Source organism: Balaenoptera acutorostrata, chromosome 19, assembly GCF_949987535.1.
Source record: "Balaenoptera acutorostrata chromosome 19, mBalAcu1.1, whole genome shotgun sequence".
NCBI lineage: Eukaryota > Metazoa > Chordata > Mammalia > Artiodactyla > Balaenopteridae > Balaenoptera > Balaenoptera acutorostrata.
The window spans coordinates 29,635,116-29,653,810 of NC_080082.1; the positions used below are offsets into that span (position 1 = coordinate 29,635,116).

At 56.3% G+C, this 18,695-nt stretch overlaps 4 protein-coding genes across 5 annotated transcripts in view; 3 read left to right on the forward strand and 1 right to left on the reverse strand.

Moving 5' to 3' along the window:
* On the forward strand, window positions 1-1,696 carry LOC130705750 (metallothionein-1E-like). Its single transcript, XM_057534630.1, has 3 exons — window positions 1-88; window positions 669-734; window positions 1,466-1,696. The coding sequence occupies exons 1-3, from the start codon at window positions 61-63 to the stop codon at window positions 1,555-1,557; spliced, it is 186 nt and encodes a 61-aa protein (XP_057390613.1). The 5' UTR covers window positions 1-60; the 3' UTR covers window positions 1,558-1,696.
* Window positions 1,697-5,322: 3,626 nt separating this feature from the next.
* On the forward strand, window positions 5,323-7,082 carry LOC103014686 (metallothionein-1E-like). Its single transcript, XM_007167587.3, has 3 exons — window positions 5,323-5,474; window positions 6,055-6,120; window positions 6,852-7,082. The coding sequence occupies exons 1-3, from the start codon at window positions 5,447-5,449 to the stop codon at window positions 6,941-6,943; spliced, it is 186 nt and encodes a 61-aa protein (XP_007167649.1). The 5' UTR covers window positions 5,323-5,446; the 3' UTR covers window positions 6,944-7,082.
* A 3,705-nt stretch (window positions 7,083-10,787) lies between these two features.
* On the forward strand, window positions 10,788-12,465 carry LOC103014956 (metallothionein-1E-like). Its single transcript, XM_007167588.3, has 3 exons — window positions 10,788-10,857; window positions 11,438-11,503; window positions 12,235-12,465. Exons 1-3 carry the CDS (start codon window positions 10,830-10,832, stop codon window positions 12,324-12,326), a joined length of 186 nt encoding a protein of 61 aa, XP_007167650.1. The 5' UTR covers window positions 10,788-10,829; the 3' UTR covers window positions 12,327-12,465.
* A 3,945-nt stretch (window positions 12,466-16,410) lies between these two features.
* The window catches only part of CES1 (carboxylesterase 1), a 37,608-nt gene continuing 35,323 nt past the window's right edge, over window positions 16,411-18,695 (reverse strand). For both annotated transcript variants that reach the window (XM_007167590.2, XM_007167589.3), the window contains exons 12-14: window positions 18,138-18,269; window positions 17,067-17,139; window positions 16,411-16,788 (exon numbers count right to left, since the gene is read on the reverse strand). In XM_007167590.2, coding sequence (XP_007167652.2) covers window positions 16,605-16,788; window positions 17,067-17,139; window positions 18,138-18,269 — 389 coding nt within the window. In that variant the 3' untranslated portion in view covers window positions 16,411-16,604. The remainder of the gene's footprint in view (window positions 16,789-17,066; window positions 17,140-18,137; window positions 18,270-18,695) is intronic.

An 18,695-nucleotide genomic window follows, 5' to 3' on the forward strand; every position in this document is an offset into this window, starting at 1 on the left:
CCGGACCAGTGAAGCCGCTTCGCCCCTCGCTTTGGACCTCGGGCCTCACTCCTCCTCCAGATGGACCCCAAGTGCTCCTGCCCCACTGGTAAGGGAACCCTGGCTTTGAGCCTTAGGATGCCCCCCTTCCCAGGCACAGGACGAGAAGGGAGGGTTTTGAGTTGGAGCTCAGGAGGACTCCTGTCACGGGTCCAGGGCTTTCTTGCTAGCCAGGCTCCTGAGAGCATGTCAGTCTCCCTTTGCCTCTCCGTTAACACTGAGGGCACGGAGGCTGCAGGCTCTCCTTCTTGAGGTCACCCAGCTGGTCAGGTCAGGGGACTGCTAGACCGGGACCCAGTGTTTGGAGGAGGCCTCGGAGCTGCCAGGACTTGAGGGGAGGAGGGGACATCGCCTCTTCGGGGTTCAGGCCATGGGCCCTGGCCCCCAGCCCCAGTCAGCCTGGGCTGGGTCTGGAGCCTGGGACCTTCCCTGTGGAGTCCATCAGGAGGGGACCTACTCTCCTTGGACCAGAAGAGAGGAGCTGGGGCTTCTCTATCTGCCTGAGTGGACACGAGCTCCCAGGGCTGGGTCCTGACAGAGGAGGAGGGCTCAGGGAGGCATTGCTGACCGTCTGCTGTAGCTCCTGCATCCCTCTCCCTGCTCACCGCGGGCCTTTCCCTTCCTGGCAGGCGGCTCCTGCAGCTGCGCTGGCTCCTGCACCTGCAAAGCCTGCAGATGCACCTCCTGCAAGAAGAGTGAGTGTGCGGGGCCTTCTCTGGGAATGCGGGGTCTGGGCTGGGTGCGAGCAGGGAGCCCAGAGCTCAGCAGGCAGGAGCAGGACAGTGACCAAACTTCCCGGTAACCCCCACCCCCACCCCCACCCCCGCCCCCCTCACCAGGAAGGGATTCACAATCAGAGGTGGAATCACCTTCCAGATGGCCGAGACCCAGGCGCGCACTAGAGAACAGGGAGACTGAGGCCCAGACGGGTCATTAACAAGCAACCTCTGACCTGTCAGTAGAACTAGTCCTCCTGCCTCCTGAGTCACGCTTCTGAATCCTCTCAGGGACTGAAGCACTTTAGGGACATGAACTAGTGACCGTGTGTGGTTTCTCAGACCTGGGGCAGCCCCTTCCTGTCGAAGCAGCCCAGAGCTTCCCTATCCCGAGCGGGAGCTGCTCTGTCAGGGGTTTGCCTCCACTTTGATCCTGAGGACTTTGCTCACAGCACTGACGGTGCTGGGCGCTGGCTTTCTCTTGTCCCCAGAGGCCCTGCTCACTGTCTCTCCAAGGCTCTGTGCCCTGTCCTGGGCACCGATGGGGCAGGCAACCTGAACGGAGTGTCTGAGAGCAATTATCTCAGGACAGAGGACACCATCCTAAACTCAGGGTCTGGGCCTGAGGGCAGCTGGGGCCAGGCCTGCTGCTGGGAAGGGTGGCTCCGGACAACGCGTGGTCCGACCGCACGCTGCCCTCGCTTCCCCAGGCTGCTGCTCCTGCTGCCCCGTGGGCTGCGCCAAGTGTGCCCAGGGCTGCGTCTGCAAAGGGGCCTCGGACAAGTGCAGCTGCTGTGCCTGATGTCGCGGAGAGCCTGCCCCGGGTGGCAACAGAGCAACCAGGACGAACCTGCATTTTACCGTTTTTCATACAACCGGACCTGACGCTACATTCCTTTTTCTATGAAATATGTGAGCTGTAATAAAAGTTGTTGACTTCATTCTGGCTCTGTCTTCCTTTGTCTGTCTTGGACAAAGAGACTCCGCGCCCATCAGGGCTGGCGTGGGGAACTGGGCTGGAAGCGCAGAGACCTCGGCTCTGGACCAAAGAGTACCCTCCCCCACCCCCCAAAACACACACACACACACACACACACGGAGCGTCTTAGCCGCTTACGTTAATTTGAGCTTCAGGTTCTCAGCTCCAAATGAAAGCCTCGCCCAGAAGACACAGGGCATCGGACACACAGAGGACGCACTCCCTCTATTCCCCTTAGGAGTATGGATTGCAGAGCAAGTGGTCCGTTTCTCATTTTCCTTCTCTGGGGGCCCCTGCCAAACTCAGTCCTCGGTGATGAGAGCCTGGAAAAGCACCCAGAGGGGATGGAATCCCACACCCCTCTTGTTTGACTTCTACACGGGGCTTGCGTCTAACACACCCTGGAAAGACCTATTTGTATTTTCTGCCACAGTTTTCACCCTGGTCAGTCAAAAGAATCGCTAAGAAAAAAATGGAAAAGGACACGGTATGGGAAACCCATTTTCCCCTTCAACACGTAAAATCACCTTAACACGTGGAGGAGCAATTCTGAAAATTAGAGGCTCTCATATGCTGCACGTACATTGAATGTGTGCTTGAGTCCCGGGAACACTTCACACATGCCCCACTGTGTGGACCACACACGCCTGGAGCAGCTCTGCCGCCTGCCTCCCCACAGGCAACATCAGTCTTGGCTCGCCCAGGGCTACGGACAGGACACTCGCCACCCCTGACAGCTCCCTGCAGGGGCTTGGCCCTCAATCTTCGCCAGTGCCTCCCTAGATCAGCCTGACATCTCCCCTTCCCTCAAAATCCAGCCCGTGGCTACCTGACACCCCGAAAGTGATTTGGATTTGTTTGGTGGGCATTTCGCAGCCGTTTCCCGGAGACCTGGTTTCAGAAGGAGGACTTCACGTGTTCCTCTGCGGAGTGATGGTGGTGCTGCAGTGCGGAGGGCCTGGTGGTGTTTCTTAGCAAGACGTGTGTGCTGAGGGAACAGGTGATATAGTTCAGGTGCTGGGCCCCCTGGCGGTCTGGCGAGGGAATTCCTATTTGATGGGCACTCCAAGAGAAAGAGGAGACAAGAGGCTCAGAAGTCAGGACCAAGACCGGCCACAGGTGCCCTGTGTGAAGAGGGCATTTCGGGAGCCGGCCCGTGCTGCGTGCGTGGGTGCTGGTGTCAGGCACCCGGGTTCACAGCCACCGTGCCACTTCCTGACCTGGCAAGTCACTGATAACTCTCTGAGATTTCATTTCCTCCTTTCTATAGAAAAGATTAATTTCCAAGAGGGGGAATAAGCGAGACAGTGGCCTGGCTCCCAGCTCGGGCTTCCCGAACGGTGTCCTGTATGATCGCTATCTCCACACTGACATCTGTGCACAGAGAATCCTTTAGCTCCCAACAAGCTCCTGGAGAAAGGCTCCCTGGTTTGCAAGCAAGCCCATGGTGAGGGCAGAGATGGATAGGAACCTTGCTTATCCAGTGCCAGAGGGCGTGGGGATCTCCTCCAACAAGCCCCATGCAACGAGTCACCGCCACAGCATTTGGACACACTCAGTGAACCTGCATGGTCTGGAGCGACGGTGCCAATTCCAGAGAGGTTAAGCAACTTACCCAAGGGCACACAGCCTAGACTCAAAGGACTAAACCTGCACTACAGCTGTCTCACCTCCCGGCCACATGGTGCCGGTTGTGACATCACTGGAGGCTGAATCCGGCCTCTCCTTTTTCAGGGCCGCAAGGGTCTTCGGAGACAGTCCCGCTGTGCTCCTGGCTGCAGAGGTGGGAGGCTGAAGCCCAGAGAGGTCACAGAGCTGTGCAGAGGGTTCTGACTGCCAGCTGCTCAGTGCTTTCCCACTGCTGCCTCTGGGCCAGGTGTTCAGTGTCCTCACCTTTCATGGGATGACATGCTGTCCGGTTGGGCGGGGGGCTGCAGTCAGCCTGCAGGAGGGCCAGTCCCATCTGTGCCACATATAGCCATGGGACATAACCTCTCTGTGGCTCAGTCTCCTCTGCTCTAAAGGGCAAAAAAATAGTGTCTGGCTCTCTCGGGATGAAAGAATTGAATACATGCAAAGAATGTCAGAATATACTGGGCACTCAGTGAGCAATCTATCATATCACCTATTTATTTATTTCTTTGTTATCATTAGCCTAGGAGACATTGTTCTCCTTCCAGACACGCACGCAAGGATGGTGTGTTTAGCTCTGTGTTCTGGGTCGTCCTCATCAACCCTGTGAGCATGGGACCACTTCCCCTGAGGGGGTTATCCTCCCTTCACGCAAAAGAGCCATTGACACTACAGATAGAAAGCCGTGAGCAAGACAGTCGGTGTCCTCCTAACAGATACAGAAGGATCCTGCCACCTCTGCTGTCACCTGCATCAGGATTTCCTTACCATTTTCTTTTCAGGGATTTTCTGAAATATGTTATACCAAAAGAAACCTCTTGAACACTACTGAAGGAGAGAGTCAGAAGGAAGCCACAAAAGCATAAATACATTCCTATTCTGTCACTTCGGTCCCCCCCAGGATTGAGCTGGACACGGTAGAGACGGGCTGAAGACACAGCTCTGGGCCAAAGGGGAGCTTTCTCACTGACTCTCTCTTTCAGCTGCGAAGCCACAAGAACACAGAAGCAGGGCACCGCTCCCCAGCACTGTGTGCCTGCCTTTACTGTAGCCTCCTCGTACTGTAGGTAGTTTGGCCTTTGGGGAACGGGCTCCTGACTACTAGCTCCCTTCCGGGTGGGTGTGACAATTCAAAGAGCAAAAGTGATTAACAAGGCTTGGCATGGACTCCATGGTGTGTAATCGTCAGGACTACCCAAAGGGAACTGTCCACTTGTCCCGCTTTGTTATTTCGTGCCAGGTCTGCCTATCGCCTACAATGATGCCTTCCCTGGGGAGCATCCCATGATCAGGGAACCTCCACCCTGGCGTGGGGTGGACCGGCCACGGTGAGGAGCGCCCCTGGAAAGTTTAGGCAAAGGAGCCCCCGGAGAAATGCGCCATGATCCCTCCAGGAAAGGAAAACACAAGTGACGACTAGCGGCTGAAGGCAATGTTCATCGCGGGGCGGTTACAGGAGACGGTACCGGAAAAATGCCTCCAAAGGACCGTGGTGGGGACCGGGGCTGCCAACGCCTGGGGACACACGGGGTGGGCGAAACGGCGGTGAGGGTCACATGCGCCTGCGGTCTCTGACACCGTTCCCCGGCTCCGGCCAAGCCAGGGACACGAGCGGGAGGCGGGGGCTGTTCTCAAGCTGCAGGAAACGGCGACCCGGAGGCCGGCGGCGCGCGGCCTGGGGCGGGGAAGACCGGAGGACGCGGGAGCTGGATTCCCGCACAACCCGGCAACAGGGGGGGCTGCTCCCGTCGGGCACATTGCGAAGGGGCGGCCAGGGGGCTGGGACACCGCTTACCGCACGGCACCCGCTTCCTCCGCTCCAGCCGGCACCGAAGTGGAATCGTGCGCTCGGCCCCGCGTGTTGCTCACAGCCCGGCCCAGGGCGCCGCGGGCAGCGCGAGCGCGGGCGCGGGCGCGGATCCGCGGGGCGGGTGCAAGGCGGGGGCGGGGCCTCTGCGCCCGGGCCGCCTCCTCGGCCTATAACTGAGCCCACGGGCTCCTGGCTCCCACACGCCCCCCACCGGACCAGTGAAGCCGCTTCGCCCCTTGCTTTGGACCTCGGGCCTCACTCCTCCTCCAGATGGACCCCAAGTGCTCCTGCCCCACTGGTAAGGGAACCCTGGCTTTGAGCCTTAGGATGCCCCCCTTCCCAGGCACAGGACGAGAAGGGAGGGTTTTGAGTTGGAGCTCAGGAGGACTCCTGTCACGGGTCCAGGGCTTTCTTGCTAGCCAGGCTCCTGAGAGCATGTCAGTCTCCCTTTGCCTCTCCGTTAACACTGAGGGCACGGAGGCTGCAGGCTCTCCTTCTTGAGGTCACCCAGCTGGTCAGGTCAGGGGACTGCTAGACCGGGACCCAGTGTTTGGAGGAGGCCTCGGAGCTGCCAGGACTTGAGGGGAGGAGGGGACATCGCCTCTTCGGGGTTCAGGCCATGGGCCCTGGCCCCCAGCCCCAGTCAGCCTGGGCTGGGTCTGGAGCCTGGGACCTTCCCTGTGGAGTCCATCAGGAGGGGACCTACTCTCCTTGGACCAGAAGAGAGGAGCTGGGGCTTCTCTATCTGCCTGAGTGGACACGAGCTCCCAGGGCTGGGTCCTGACAGAGGAGGAGGGCTCAGGGAGGCATTGCTGACCGTCTGCTGTAGCTCCTGCATCCCTCTCCCTGCTCACCGCGGGCCTTTCCCTTCCTGGCAGGCGGCTCCTGCAGCTGCGCTGGCTCCTGCACCTGCAAAGCCTGCAGATGCACCTCCTGCAAGAAGAGTGAGTGTGCGGGGCCTTCTCTGGGAATGCGGGGTCTGGGCTGGGTGCGAGCAGGGAGCCCAGAGCTCAGCAGGCAGGAGCAGGACAGTGACCAAACTTCCCGGTAACCCCCACCCCCACCCCCACCCCCGCCCCCCTCACCAGGAAGGGATTCACAATCAGAGGTGGAATCACCTTCCAGATGGCCGAGACCCAGGCGCGCACTAGAGAACAGGGAGACTGAGGCCCAGACGGGTCATTAACAAGCAACCTCTGACCTGTCAGTAGAACTAGTCCTCCTGCCTCCTGAGTCACGCTTCTGAATCCTCTCAGGGACTGAAGCACTTTAGGGACATGAACTAGTGACCGTGTGTGGTTTCTCAGACCTGGGGCAGCCCCTTCCTGTCGAAGCAGCCCAGAGCTTCCCTATCCCGAGCGGGAGCTGCTCTGTCAGGGGTTTGCCTCCACTTTGATCCTGAGGACTTTGCTCACAGCACTGACGGTGCTGGGTGCTGGCTTTCTCTTGTCCCCAGAGGCCCTGCTCACTGTCTCTCCAAGGCTCTGTGCCCTGTCCTGGGCACCGATGGGGCAGGCAACCTGAACGGAGTGTCTGAGAGCAATTATCTCAGGACAGAGGACACCATCCTAAACTCAGGGTCTGGGCCTGAGGGCAGCTGGGGCCAGGCCTGCTGCTGGGAAGGGTGGCTCCGGACAACGCGTGGTCCGACCGCACGCTGCCCTCGCTTCCCCAGGCTGCTGCTCCTGCTGCCCCGTGGGCTGCGCCAAGTGTGCCCAGGGCTGCGTCTGCAAAGGGGCCTCGGACAAGTGCAGCTGCTGTGCCTGATGTCGCGGAGAGCCTGCCCCGGGTGGCAACAGAGCAACCAGGACGAACCTGCATTTTACCGTTTTTCATACAGCCGGACCTGACGCTACATTCCTTTTTCTATGAAATATGTGAGCTGTAATAAAAGTTGTTGACTTCATTCTGGCTCTGTCTTCCTTTGTCTGTCTTGGACAAAGAGACTCCGCGCCCATCAGGGCTGGCGTGGGGAACTGGGCTGGAAGCGCAGAGACCTCGGCTCTGGACCAAAGAGTACCCTCCCCCACCCCCCAAAACACACACACACACACACGGAGCGTCTTAGCCGCTTAGGTTAATTTGAGCTTCAGGTTCTCAGCTCCAAATGAAAGCCTCGCCCAGAAGACACAGGGCATCGGACACACAGAGGACGCACTCCCTCTATTCCCCTTAGGAGTATGGATTGCAGAGCAAGTGGTCCGTTTCTCATTTTCCTTCTCTGGGGGCCCCTGCCAAACTCAGTCCTCGGTGATGAGAGCCTGGAAAAGCACCCAGAGGGGATGGAATCCCACACCCCTCTTGTTTGACTTCTACACGGGGCTTGCGTCTAACACACCCTGGAAAGACCTATTTGTATTTTCTGCCACAGTTTTCACCCTGGTCAGTCAAAAGAATCGCTAAGAAAAAAATGGAAAAGGACACGGTATGGGAAACCCATTTTCCCCTTCAACACGTAAAATCACCTTAACACGTGGAGGAGCAATTCTGAAAATTAGAGGCTCTCATATGCTGCACGTACATTGAATGTGTGCTTGAGTCCCGGGAACACTTCACACATGCCCCACTGTGTGGACCACACACGCCTGGAGCAGCTCTGCCGCCTGCCTCCCCACAGGCAACATCAGTCTTGGCTCGCCCAGGGCTACGGACAGGACACTCGCCACCCCTGACAGCTCCCTGCAGGGGCTTGGCCCTCAATCTTCGCCAGTGCCTCCCTAGATCAGCCTGACATCTCCCCTTCCCTCAAAATCCAGCCCGTGGCTACCTGACACCCCGAAAGTGATTTGGATTTGTTTGGTGGGCATTTCCCAGCCGTTTCCCGGAGACTTGGTTTCAGGAGGAGGACTTCACGTGTTCCTCTGCGGAGTGATGGTGGTGCTGCAGTGAGGAGGGCCTGGTGGTGTTTCTTAGCAAGACGTGTGTGCTGAGGGAACAGGTGATATAGTTCAGGTGCTGCGCCCCCTGGCGGTCTGGGGAGGGAATTCCTATTTGATGGGCACTCCAAGAGAAAGAGGAGACAAGAGGCTCAGAAGTCAGGACCAAGATCGGCCACAGGTGCCCTGTGTGAAGAGGGCATTTCGGGAGCCGGCCCGTGCTGCGTGCGTGGGTGCTGGTGTCAGGCACCCGGGTTCACAGCCACCGTGCCACTTCCTGACCTGGCAAGTCACTGATACTCTCTGAGATTTCATTTCCTCCTTTCTATAGAAAAGATTAATTTCCAAGAGGGGGAATAAGCGAGACAGTGGCCTGGCTCCCAGCTCGGGCTTCCCGAACGGTGTCCTGTATGATCGCTATCTCCACACTGACATCTGTGCACAGAGAATCCTTTAGCTCCCAACAAGCTCCTGGAGAAAGGCTCCCTGGTTTGCAAGCAAGCCCATGGTGAGGGCAGAGATGGATAGGAACCTTGCTTATCCAGTGCCAGAGGGCGTGGGGATCTCCTCCAACAAGCCCCATGCAACGAGTCACCGCCACAGCATTTGGACACACTCAGTGAACCTGCATGGTCTGGAGCGACGGTGCCAATTCCAGAGAGGTTAAGCAACTTACCCAAGGGCACACAGCCTAGACTCAAAGGACTAAACCTGCACTACAGCTGTCTCACCTCCCGGCCACATGGTGCCGGTTGTGACATCACTGGAGGCTGAATCCGGCCTCTCCTTTTTCAGGGCCGCAAGGGTCTTCGGAGACAGTCCCGCTGTGCTCCTGGCTGCAGAGGTGGGAGGCTGAAGCCCAGAGAGGTCACAGAGCTGTGCAGAGGGTTCTGACTGCCAGCTGCTCAGTGCTTTCCCACTGCTGCCTCTGGGCCAGGTGTTCAGTGTCCTCACCTTTCATGGGATGACATGCTGTCCGGTTGGGCGGGGGGCTGCAGTCAGCCTGCAGGAGGGCCAGTCCCATCTGTGCCACATATAGCCATGGGACATAACCTCTCTGTGGCTCAGTCTCCTCTGCTCTAAAGGGCAAAAAAATAGTGTCTGGCTCTCTCGGGATGAAAGAATTGAATACATGCAAAGAATGTCAGAATATACTGGGCACTCAGTGAGCAATCTATCATATCACCTATTTATTTATTTCTTTGTTATCATTAGCCTAGGAGACATTGTTCTCCTTCCAGACACGCACGCAAGGATGGTGTGTTTAGCTCTGTGTTCTGGGTCGTCCTCATCAACCCTGTGAGCATGGGACCACTTCCCCTGAGGGGGTTATCCTCCCTTCACGCAAAAGAGCCATTGACACTACAGATAGAAAGCCGTGAGCAAGACAGTCGGTGTCCTCCTAACAGATACAGAAGGATCCTGCCACCTCTGCTGTCACCTGCATCAGGATTTCCTTACCATTTTCTTTTCAGGGATTTTCTGAAATATGTTATACCAAAAGAAACCTCTTGAACACTACTGAAGGAGAGAGTCAGAAGGAAGCCACAAAAGCATAAATACATTCCTATTCTGTCACTTCGGTCCCCCCCAGGATTGAGCTGGACACGGTAGAGACGGGCTGAAGACACAGCTCTGGGCCAAAGGGGAGCTTTCTCACTGACTCTCTCTTTCAGCTGCGAAGCCACAAGAACACAGAAGCAGGGCACCGCTCCCCAGCACTGTGTGCCTGCCTTTACTGTAGCCTCCTCGTACTGTAGGTAGTTTGGCCTTTGGGGAACGGGCTCCTGACTACTAGCTCCCTTCCGGGTGGGTGTGACAATTCAAAGAGCAAAAGTGATTAACAAGGCTTGGCATGGACTCCATGGTGTGTAATTGTCAGGACTACCCAAAGGGAACTGTCCACTTGTCCCGCTTTGTTATTTCGTGCCAGGTCTGCCTATCGCCTACAATGATGCCTTCCCTGGGGAGCACCCCATGATCAGGGAACCTCCACCCTGGCGTGGGGTGGACCGGCTACGGTGAGGAGCGCCCCTGGAAAGTTTAGGCAAAGGAGCCCCCGGAGAAATGCGCCATGATCCCTCCAGGAAAGGAAAACACAAGTGACGACTAGCGGCTGGCTGAAGGCAATGTTCATCGCGGGGCGGTTACAGGAGACGGTACCGGAAAAATGCCTCCAAAGGACCGTGGTGGGGACCGGGGCTGCCAACGCCTGGGGACACACGGGGTGGGCGAAACGGCGGTGAGGGTCACATGCGCCTGCGGTCTCTGACACCGTTCCCCGGCTCCGGCCAAGCCAGGGACACGAGCGGGAGGCGGGGGCTGTTCTCAAGCTGCAGGAAACGGCGACCCGGAGGCCGGCGGCGCGCGGCCTGGGGCGGGGAAGACCGGAGGACGCGGGAGCTGGATTCCCGCACAACCCGGCAACAGGGGGGGCTGCTCCCGTCGGGCACATTGCGAAGGGGCGGCCAGGGGGCTGGGACACCGCTTACCGCACGGCACCCGCTTCCTCCGCTCCAGCCGGCACCGAAGTGGAATCGTGCGCTCGGCCCCGCGTGTTGCTCACAGCCCGGCCCAGGGCGCCGCGGGCAGCGCGAGCGCGGGCGCGGGCGCGGATCCGCGGGGCGGGTGCAAGGCGGGGGCGGGGCCTCTGCGCCCGGGCCGCCTCCTCGGCCTATAACTGAGCCCACGGGCTCCTGGCTCCCACACGCCCCCCACCGGACCAGTGAAGCCGCTTCGCCCCTCGCTTTGGACCTCGGGCCTCACTCCTCCTCCAGATGGACCCCAAGTGCTCCTGCCCCACTGGTAAGGGAACCCTGGCTTTGAGCCTTAGGATGCCCCCCTTCCCAGGCACAGGACGAGAAGGGAGGGTTTTGAGTTGGAGCTCAGGAGGACTCCTGTCACGGGTCCAGGGCTTTCTTGCTAGCCAGGCTCCTGAGAGCATGTCAGTCTCCCTTTGCCTCTCCGTTAACACTGAGGGCACGGAGGCTGCAGGCTCTCCTTCTTGAGGTCACCCAGCTGGTCAGGTCAGGGGACTGCTAGACCGGGACCCAGTGTTTGGAGGAGGCCTCGGAGCTGCCAGGACTTGAGGGGAGGAGGGGACATCGCCTCTTCGGGGTTCAGGCCATGGGCCCTGGCCCCCAGCCCCAGTCAGCCTGGGCTGGGTCTGGAGCCTGGGACCTTCCCTGTGGAGTCCATCAGGAGGGGACCTACTCTCCTTGGACCAGAAGAGAGGAGCTGGGGCTTCTCTATCTGCCTGAGTGGACACGAGCTCCCAGGGCTGGGTCCTGACAGAGGAGGAGGGCTCAGGGAGGCATTGCTGACCGTCTGCTGTAGCTCCTGCATCCCTCTCCCTGCTCACCGCGGGCCTTTCCCTTCCTGGCAGGCGGCTCCTGCAGCTGCGCTGGCTCCTGCACCTGCAAAGCCTGCAGATGCACCTCCTGCAAGAAGAGTGAGTGTGCGGGGCCTTCTCTGGGAATGCGGGGTCTGGGCTGGGTGCGAGCAGGGAGCCCAGAGCTCAGCAGGCAGGAGCAGGACAGTGACCAAACTTCCCGGTAACCCCCACCCCCACCCCCACCCCCGCCCCCCTCACCAGGAAGGGATTCACAATCAGAGGTGGAATCACCTTCCAGATGGCCGAGACCCAGGCGCGCACTAGAGAACAGGGAGACTGAGGCCCAGACGGGTCATTAACAAGCAACCTCTGACCTGTCAGTAGAACTAGTCCTCCTGCCTCCTGAGTCACGCTTCTGAATCCTCTCAGGGACTGAAGCACTTTAGGGACATGAACTAGTGACCGTGTGTGGTTTCTCAGACCTGGGGCAGCCCCTTCCTGTCGAAGCAGCCCAGAGCTTCCCTATCCCGAGCGGGAGCTGCTCTGTCAGGGGTTTGCCTCCACTTTGATCCTGAGGACTTTGCTCACAGCACTGACGGTGCTGGGCGCTGGCTTTCTCTTGTCCCCAGAGGCCCTGCTCACTGTCTCTCCAAGGCTCTGTGCCCTGTCCTGGGCACCGATGGGGCAGGCAACCTGAACGGAGTGTCTGAGAGCAATTATCTCAGGACAGAGGACACCATCCTAAACTCAGGGTCTGGGCCTGAGGGCAGCTGGGGCCAGGCCTGCTGCTGGGAAGGGTGGCTCCGGACAACGCGTGGTCCGACCGCACGCTGCCCTCGCTTCCCCAGGCTGCTGCTCCTGCTGCCCCGTGGGCTGCGCCAAGTGTGCCCAGGGCTGCGTCTGCAAAGGGGCCTCGGACAAGTGCAGCTGCTGTGCCTGATGTCGCGGAGAGCCTGCCCCGGGTGGCAACAGAGCAACCAGGACGAACCTGCATTTTACCGTTTTTCATACAGCCGGACCTGACGCTACATTCCTTTTTCTATGAAATATGTGAGCTGTAATAAAAGTTGTTGACTTCATTCTGGCTCTGTCTTCCTTTGTCTGTCTTGGACAAAGAGACTCCGCGCCCATCAGGGCTGGCGTGGGGAACTGGGCTGGAAGCGCAGAGACCTCGGCTCTGGACCAAAGAGTACCCTCCCCCACCCCCCAAAACACACACACACACACACGGAGCGTCTTAGCCGCTTAGGTTAATTTGAGCTTCAGGTTCTCAGCTCCAAATGAAAGCCTCGCCCAGAAGACACAGGGCATCGGACACACAGAGGACGCACTCCCTCTATTCCCCTTAGGAGTATGGATTGCAGAGCAAGTGGTCCGTTTCTCATTTTCCTTCTCTGGGGGCCCCTGCCAAACTCAGTCCTCGGTGATGAGAGCCTGGAAAAGCACCCAGAGGGGATGGAATCCCACACCCCTCTTGTTTGACTTCTACACGGGGCTTGCGTCTAACACACCCTGGAAAGACCTATTTGTATTTTCTGCCACAGTTTTCACCCTGGTCAGTCAAAAGAATCGCTAAGAAAAAAATGGAAAAGGACACGGTATGGGAAACCCATTTTCCCCTTCAACACGTAAAATCACCTTAACACGTGGAGGAGCAATTCTGAAAATTAGAGGCTCTCATATGCTGCACGTACATTGAATGTGTGCTTGAGTCCCGGGAACACTTCACACATGCCCCACTGTGTGGACCACACACGCCTGGAGCAGCTCTGCCGCCTGCCTCCCCACAGGCAACATCAGTCTTGGCTCGCCCAGGGCTACGGACAGGACACTCGCCACCCCTGACAGCTCCCTGCAGGGGCTTGGCCCTCAATCTTCGCCAGTGCCTCCCTAGATCAGCCTGACATCTCCCCTTCCCTCAAAATCCAGCCCGTGGCTACCTGACACCCCGAAAGTGATTTGGATTTGTTTGGTGGGCATTTCCCAGCCGTTTCCCGGAGACTTGGTTTCAGGAGGAGGACTTCACGTGTTCCTCTGCGGAGTGATGGTGGTGCTGCAGTGAGGAGGGCCTGGTGGTGTTTCTTAGCAAGACGTGTGTGCTGAGGGAACAGGTGATATAGTTCAGGTGCTGCGCCCCCTGGCGGTCTGGGGAGGGAATTCCTATTTGATGGGCACTCCAAGAGAAAGAGGAGACAAGAGGCTCAGAAGTCAGGACCAAGATCGGCCACAGGTGCCCTGTGTGAAGAGGGCATTTCGGGAGCCGGCCCGTGCTGCGTGCGTGGGTGCTGGTGTCAGGCACCCGGGTTCACAGCCACCGTGCCACTTCCTGACCTGGCAAGTCACTGATACTCTCTGAGATTTCATTTCCTCCTTTCTATAGAAAAGATTAATTTCCAAGAGGGGGAATAAGCGAGACAGTGGCCTGGCTCCCAGCTCGGGCTTCCCGAACGGTGTCCTGTATGATCGCTATCTCCACACTGACATCTGTGCACGGAGAATCCTTTAGCTCCCAACAAGCTCCTGGAGAAAGGCTCCCTGGTTTGCAAGCAAGCCCATGGTGAGGGCAGAGATGGATAGGAACCTTGCTTATCCAGTGCCAGAGGGCGTGGGGATCTCCTCCAACAAGCCCCATGCAACGAGTCACCGCCACAGCATTTGGACACACTCAGTGAACCTGCATGGTCTGGAGCGACGGTGCCAATTCCAGAGAGGTTAAGCAACTTACCCAAGGGCACACAGCCTAGACTCAAAGGACTAAACCTGCACTACAGCTGTCTCACCTCCCGGCCACATGGTGCCGGTTGTGACATCACTGGAGGCTGAATCCGGCCTCTCCTTTTTCAGGGCCGCAAGGGTCTTCGGAGACAGTCCAGCTGTGCTCCTGGCTGCAGAGGTGGGAGGCTGAAGCCCAGAGAGGTCACAGAGCTGTGCAGAGGGTTCTGACTGCCAGCTGCTCAGTGCTTTCCCACTGCTGCCTCTGGGCCAGGTGTTCAGTGTCCTCACCTTTCATGGGATGACATGCTGTCCGGTTGGGCGGGGGGCTGCAGTCAGCCTGCAGGAGGGCCAGTCCCATCTGTGCCACATATAGCCATGGGACATAACCTCTCTGGTCATTCTCCACTGCTGTGAAAGTGTAAAATAATAGCGCCTGGTTATTTACGAATTTATCTATGCAACAAATTAGGATGTCATAATTTAAAAGGATTTAAGAATTTAATAGATGCAACAATATTAGTTGTAAGCCTGGCACACAGTAAGTAACCAAAATATTAGCTATTACTTTATTATTATCAGTCATATTTTAGGCGATATTTTCCTACTTACAAACCAATAAGACAGTGCTGTTGTGAATAGCTGTGTGTCCCGTGTCGTCCTCATCAATCATGTGAGCGTGTGCCAATTCCCAGAGAGGTTTATCATCTTTACCAGAATAGAGGAGTTGGCACTTGAGATATAAAGCCAGGATCAAGACTGTCCCTGTCCTTCAAAAAGTTGCAGGAGGATGCCTACCATTTCTGCTGTCACCTGCACTAACATTTTACTTAACATTTTCTTTTCCTTTTTAAAATAAATTTATTTATTTTTATTTATTTATTTTTAACTGCATTGGGTCTTTGTTGCTGCACGGAGGCTTTCTTTAGTTGCGGCGAGCGGGGGCTACTCTTCGTTGTGGTGCTCGGGCTTCTCACTGTGGTGGCTTCTCTAGTTGAGGAGCACGGCCACTAGGCACTTGGCCTTCAGTAGCTGCGGCTTGTGGGCTCAGTAGTTGTGGCACACGGGCTTAGTTGCTCTGCAGCATGTGGGATCTTCCTGGACCAGGGCTCGTACCCTTGTCTCCTGCACTGGCCGGCGGATTCTTAACCACTGTGCCACCAGAGAAGCCCAAAATTTTGTATAGGTATATAAAGTTCTAAAATTTTCCTTTTCCTCAGCCACAATAGGTCTTTCCCTGGGCCCCAAGGGAAGTGGGTTTGCTGACCTTTCTTCAGTGGTTTGGGGATTTTATTTTTTAAGGGAGAAGTGCCTGAGCAGAGCTTGAAGCATGCACCCTTGAGGCAGGTTTTCTCTCGTCTTACTACCGGTTCCCAGTATTTCTCACGGGTCCCTGATAGAGGTCCATGGAGAAGGGCCTGCAACAAGTGTAAATTCCCTGTGGGTGTGTGGTTTTTAGGATTTCATACTCTCATACTCACCCACATTTGGCCTTTAGCCTTTGATTCGAATTTTTAGAGTAATTGTACTCACACATATGGTGATTCCATCTTCTACCTGTGGCCAGACGGTAAGCCAGTGTTCACTTCCCATCTTTCCTCCAAAGTGCCCGTCTTCCCCGAGATTTCAGGGTAATTGTTTGCCTTGCAACCTCTTTGAATGAGTCAGAGAAAGTCATGATTTTGAGGATAATCCACTTTTTTCTTTCTGTTAAGGTGGGATTGGCATTCCTTAGAGCTTTCTATATCCCAGGAGCCAGATGTCACCCCAGGGATTCTGAAAGAGTCAGTTTTCAGGTGACACTTCAGGGACTCACTTCAAGGTGGTCACTGCTTGGACCTGATGTGGTCCAGGCTGCAGAAAGGGTTCAGAGGAATTGCTGGAAGAGACGGCCTCAGGGAGGGGCCTGGGAGGATACTGTGTAAATTGAAGAAAGAATTGTAGACCTGTGGGAGGGTCAGTAAGGGCCACACAACAGGGCCACAGTGTCATCATGGCAAGTCCCCCTCTTTCCCACTCCAGGTACATCCTCGGTCTGTGCCCCCTCCACGTCTACAGGCGGCTGCACATGGAGGAGAGGGACACTGCACTCTGGTTCCCTCACATCCACTTACTGCAGCTGTTGACGGCCAGAGACATAGAGCAGATGCAATGTTCCCCTCAGCCCCTCCCAGGGCCCAGCCCACTGGACTCTTCCTGTCCAGAGGCCAAGCCAGAGCTGTCCGAGTCACCTTCCTGCCAGTGGTGGCCTCTCTCATCCTTCTCTCGCTAATGAGGATGACTTAATTCCAGCCCAAGACAAAGACACTGACTTGGTCTCCAAAAGAACATTTATTTCCAAAATTGACGCCACAGAAACAGAAACTCCCCCTCCCTGACCTCTGCTACTCCCATCAGATAATTTCCCAGCCTCCACAATAAGATGCCTCTTTGGCCCACAAACACCTTCTACAGAATACCCCTGTCTGGGGTCCCACAAGCCCCCAAGGCCAGCTGAGCCTCCCGTTCACAGCTCAGCATGTTTTAACTGGGGTGGCTGCTTTGTCGCCTCCTTGGGTAGGAGCTCATTCCAGAAAGCCACTTCCTTGTCTTTCAGCTTCTCGGCTGCCTGGGTGGTGACGCCAATCTGAAGGTACCCTTCTTTCTGGTCATATACTGGCCAATGGGGAAGCCCCTCCCCGTTGGGATTCCTGGGAACAGAATCACATAGAAATTCCCCAAAGCTACTGTGTGGTCCCAACAACCCTCAGAGATTGTCAGGGACCCCCTGGCTTCATCTCTGCCAAAGGCTCATATGCCTCCAGAGACAGGAGGCTGACCATCTCCCGGGCAGCCTGTCCACTGAGGGAGCCCTCACGTCAGAGGTCACAGGGCGGGGAGTTTGACCATCACACGTTGGAAGCTCCTCCCACCCAGCAGACACGCCCTGACCCTTCCCAGCCCTGCTCCGTCTTTGCCACCAGCTCACCCGTTCCGAGCAAAGTTGGCCCAAAATTTCATCACCATCTTGCTGAGATCGGTCTCCTCTTCGGAGGCACCATCTGTGGGGAGGAGACGAAGCCATTGCTACTCAAAGTGTGGTTCAGGGGCAGCAGCAGCCCTTGAGAACTTGTTAGAAATTCAGAAACGGAGCCCTTACTCCAGACCTACTGAGTCAAACCTGCATTTTAAGAAGATCTTGGGTAATTCAAGTGCACTTTAAGCTTGACAGTTACTGACCTAGGTCGGGCTCAGTGAAGGGCTGTAGTCAATCCATAAACTGGCTGCCTTGGTCTTCTGTGCCCACCCTCCTGCCCCTGCAGCCTCAGGGTCGCAGGGCCACACCCCAGGGTTTCTGCTACAGTAACCCCACCTCCCAGGATGCTCTCCTTTGGGTCTCTTCTCAATCTCCTTCACCCACACACATTTTCATAGAATCTGAAAAATAACCAAGCTGCAAGGTCCCCAAATAGTCATCCATCCAGAAAGTGCCCAGAGGCACTGGGTATCATGAACAGCCCTGGGTTGTGTCACACACAAGTTGTCTGTAACTGCTGAGGGTTAAGACATGAGAGACATCTGTGAGAGGTGTTCTTTAAAATAGTATCCTAATCCTAAACATATTTAATTTTAAAAGATATGAGTTTTAGATAGATAGATAGATAGATGGTTGGACAGACAGACACATATTAGTCCTGATTCAAGGTTAAGAGCAATTCTAACCTTACTCTCACGTACATTCTGATATGCTCTTGTGAGTGCAAAGTGAGTGGTGGCATTCTAGCCCTGAGCGGGGCCCTGCAGGTGACCCACCTCCTGTCTTACTGATGCCCAGGTCTGGATTCTTAGAGTGACCATGGATGAGGGCGCAAGGATACACATTCTCCACCATGCACATTAGAGCAAGAGAAAGGTTGGGACTCTTTGTCCTTCAACCCTGTTATGGTGAATTCAGGAAACTAAGACCTGGAGAGAAGGAGGAACTTGCCCAAGGCCACCAAACCAAGACTTGAACCCAGATCTCCTAACTCCAAGTCTGTAGTCACCAAAGGGCCATCACCTTTCAAAAATGGAGCCCCGAAGACCGAGAAGAGCTCATCCCCGTGGTCCCCTATCACCGTCTTGGGTTTCATCTCTGATGAGAAGCTTGGGCGATACTGGAACTCATACATGTAAGTGGGGCCTCCGGCATCTGGAAGACATGGATTCACGCACAGTTCACTTCAGCAGACGCACCCCTGGACGGTATCAAGGGCTCCAGAGGTGGGTGGGAGGGGCGCTGTGAGCAATCAGGAAATTGGGGGCATTCCTGGTCCTGAGTGAACAACAACAATATTAACAGCAGCTGCCCATTGTGAGAACCAACTGTGTGCCAGACCCTGCGTGTTCCTGCAGGAAGCCTCTGGTTATCAGCATAACAGAGAAAAACAGTTTGGGAAAAGTTCTATGACTTGCTTAAGGGTGTACTGGTGGTGGAGGTGGAACTGGATTTGAGCCGGTTATTGAATGAATGAATGAATGAATGTTGAAACTTCGGGGAAATTGATTCAAAATAACTATCGTTATAGAGGCATTGGGTCAATACATTATCAACCTCTTTGCCTACTGATGCATTCAC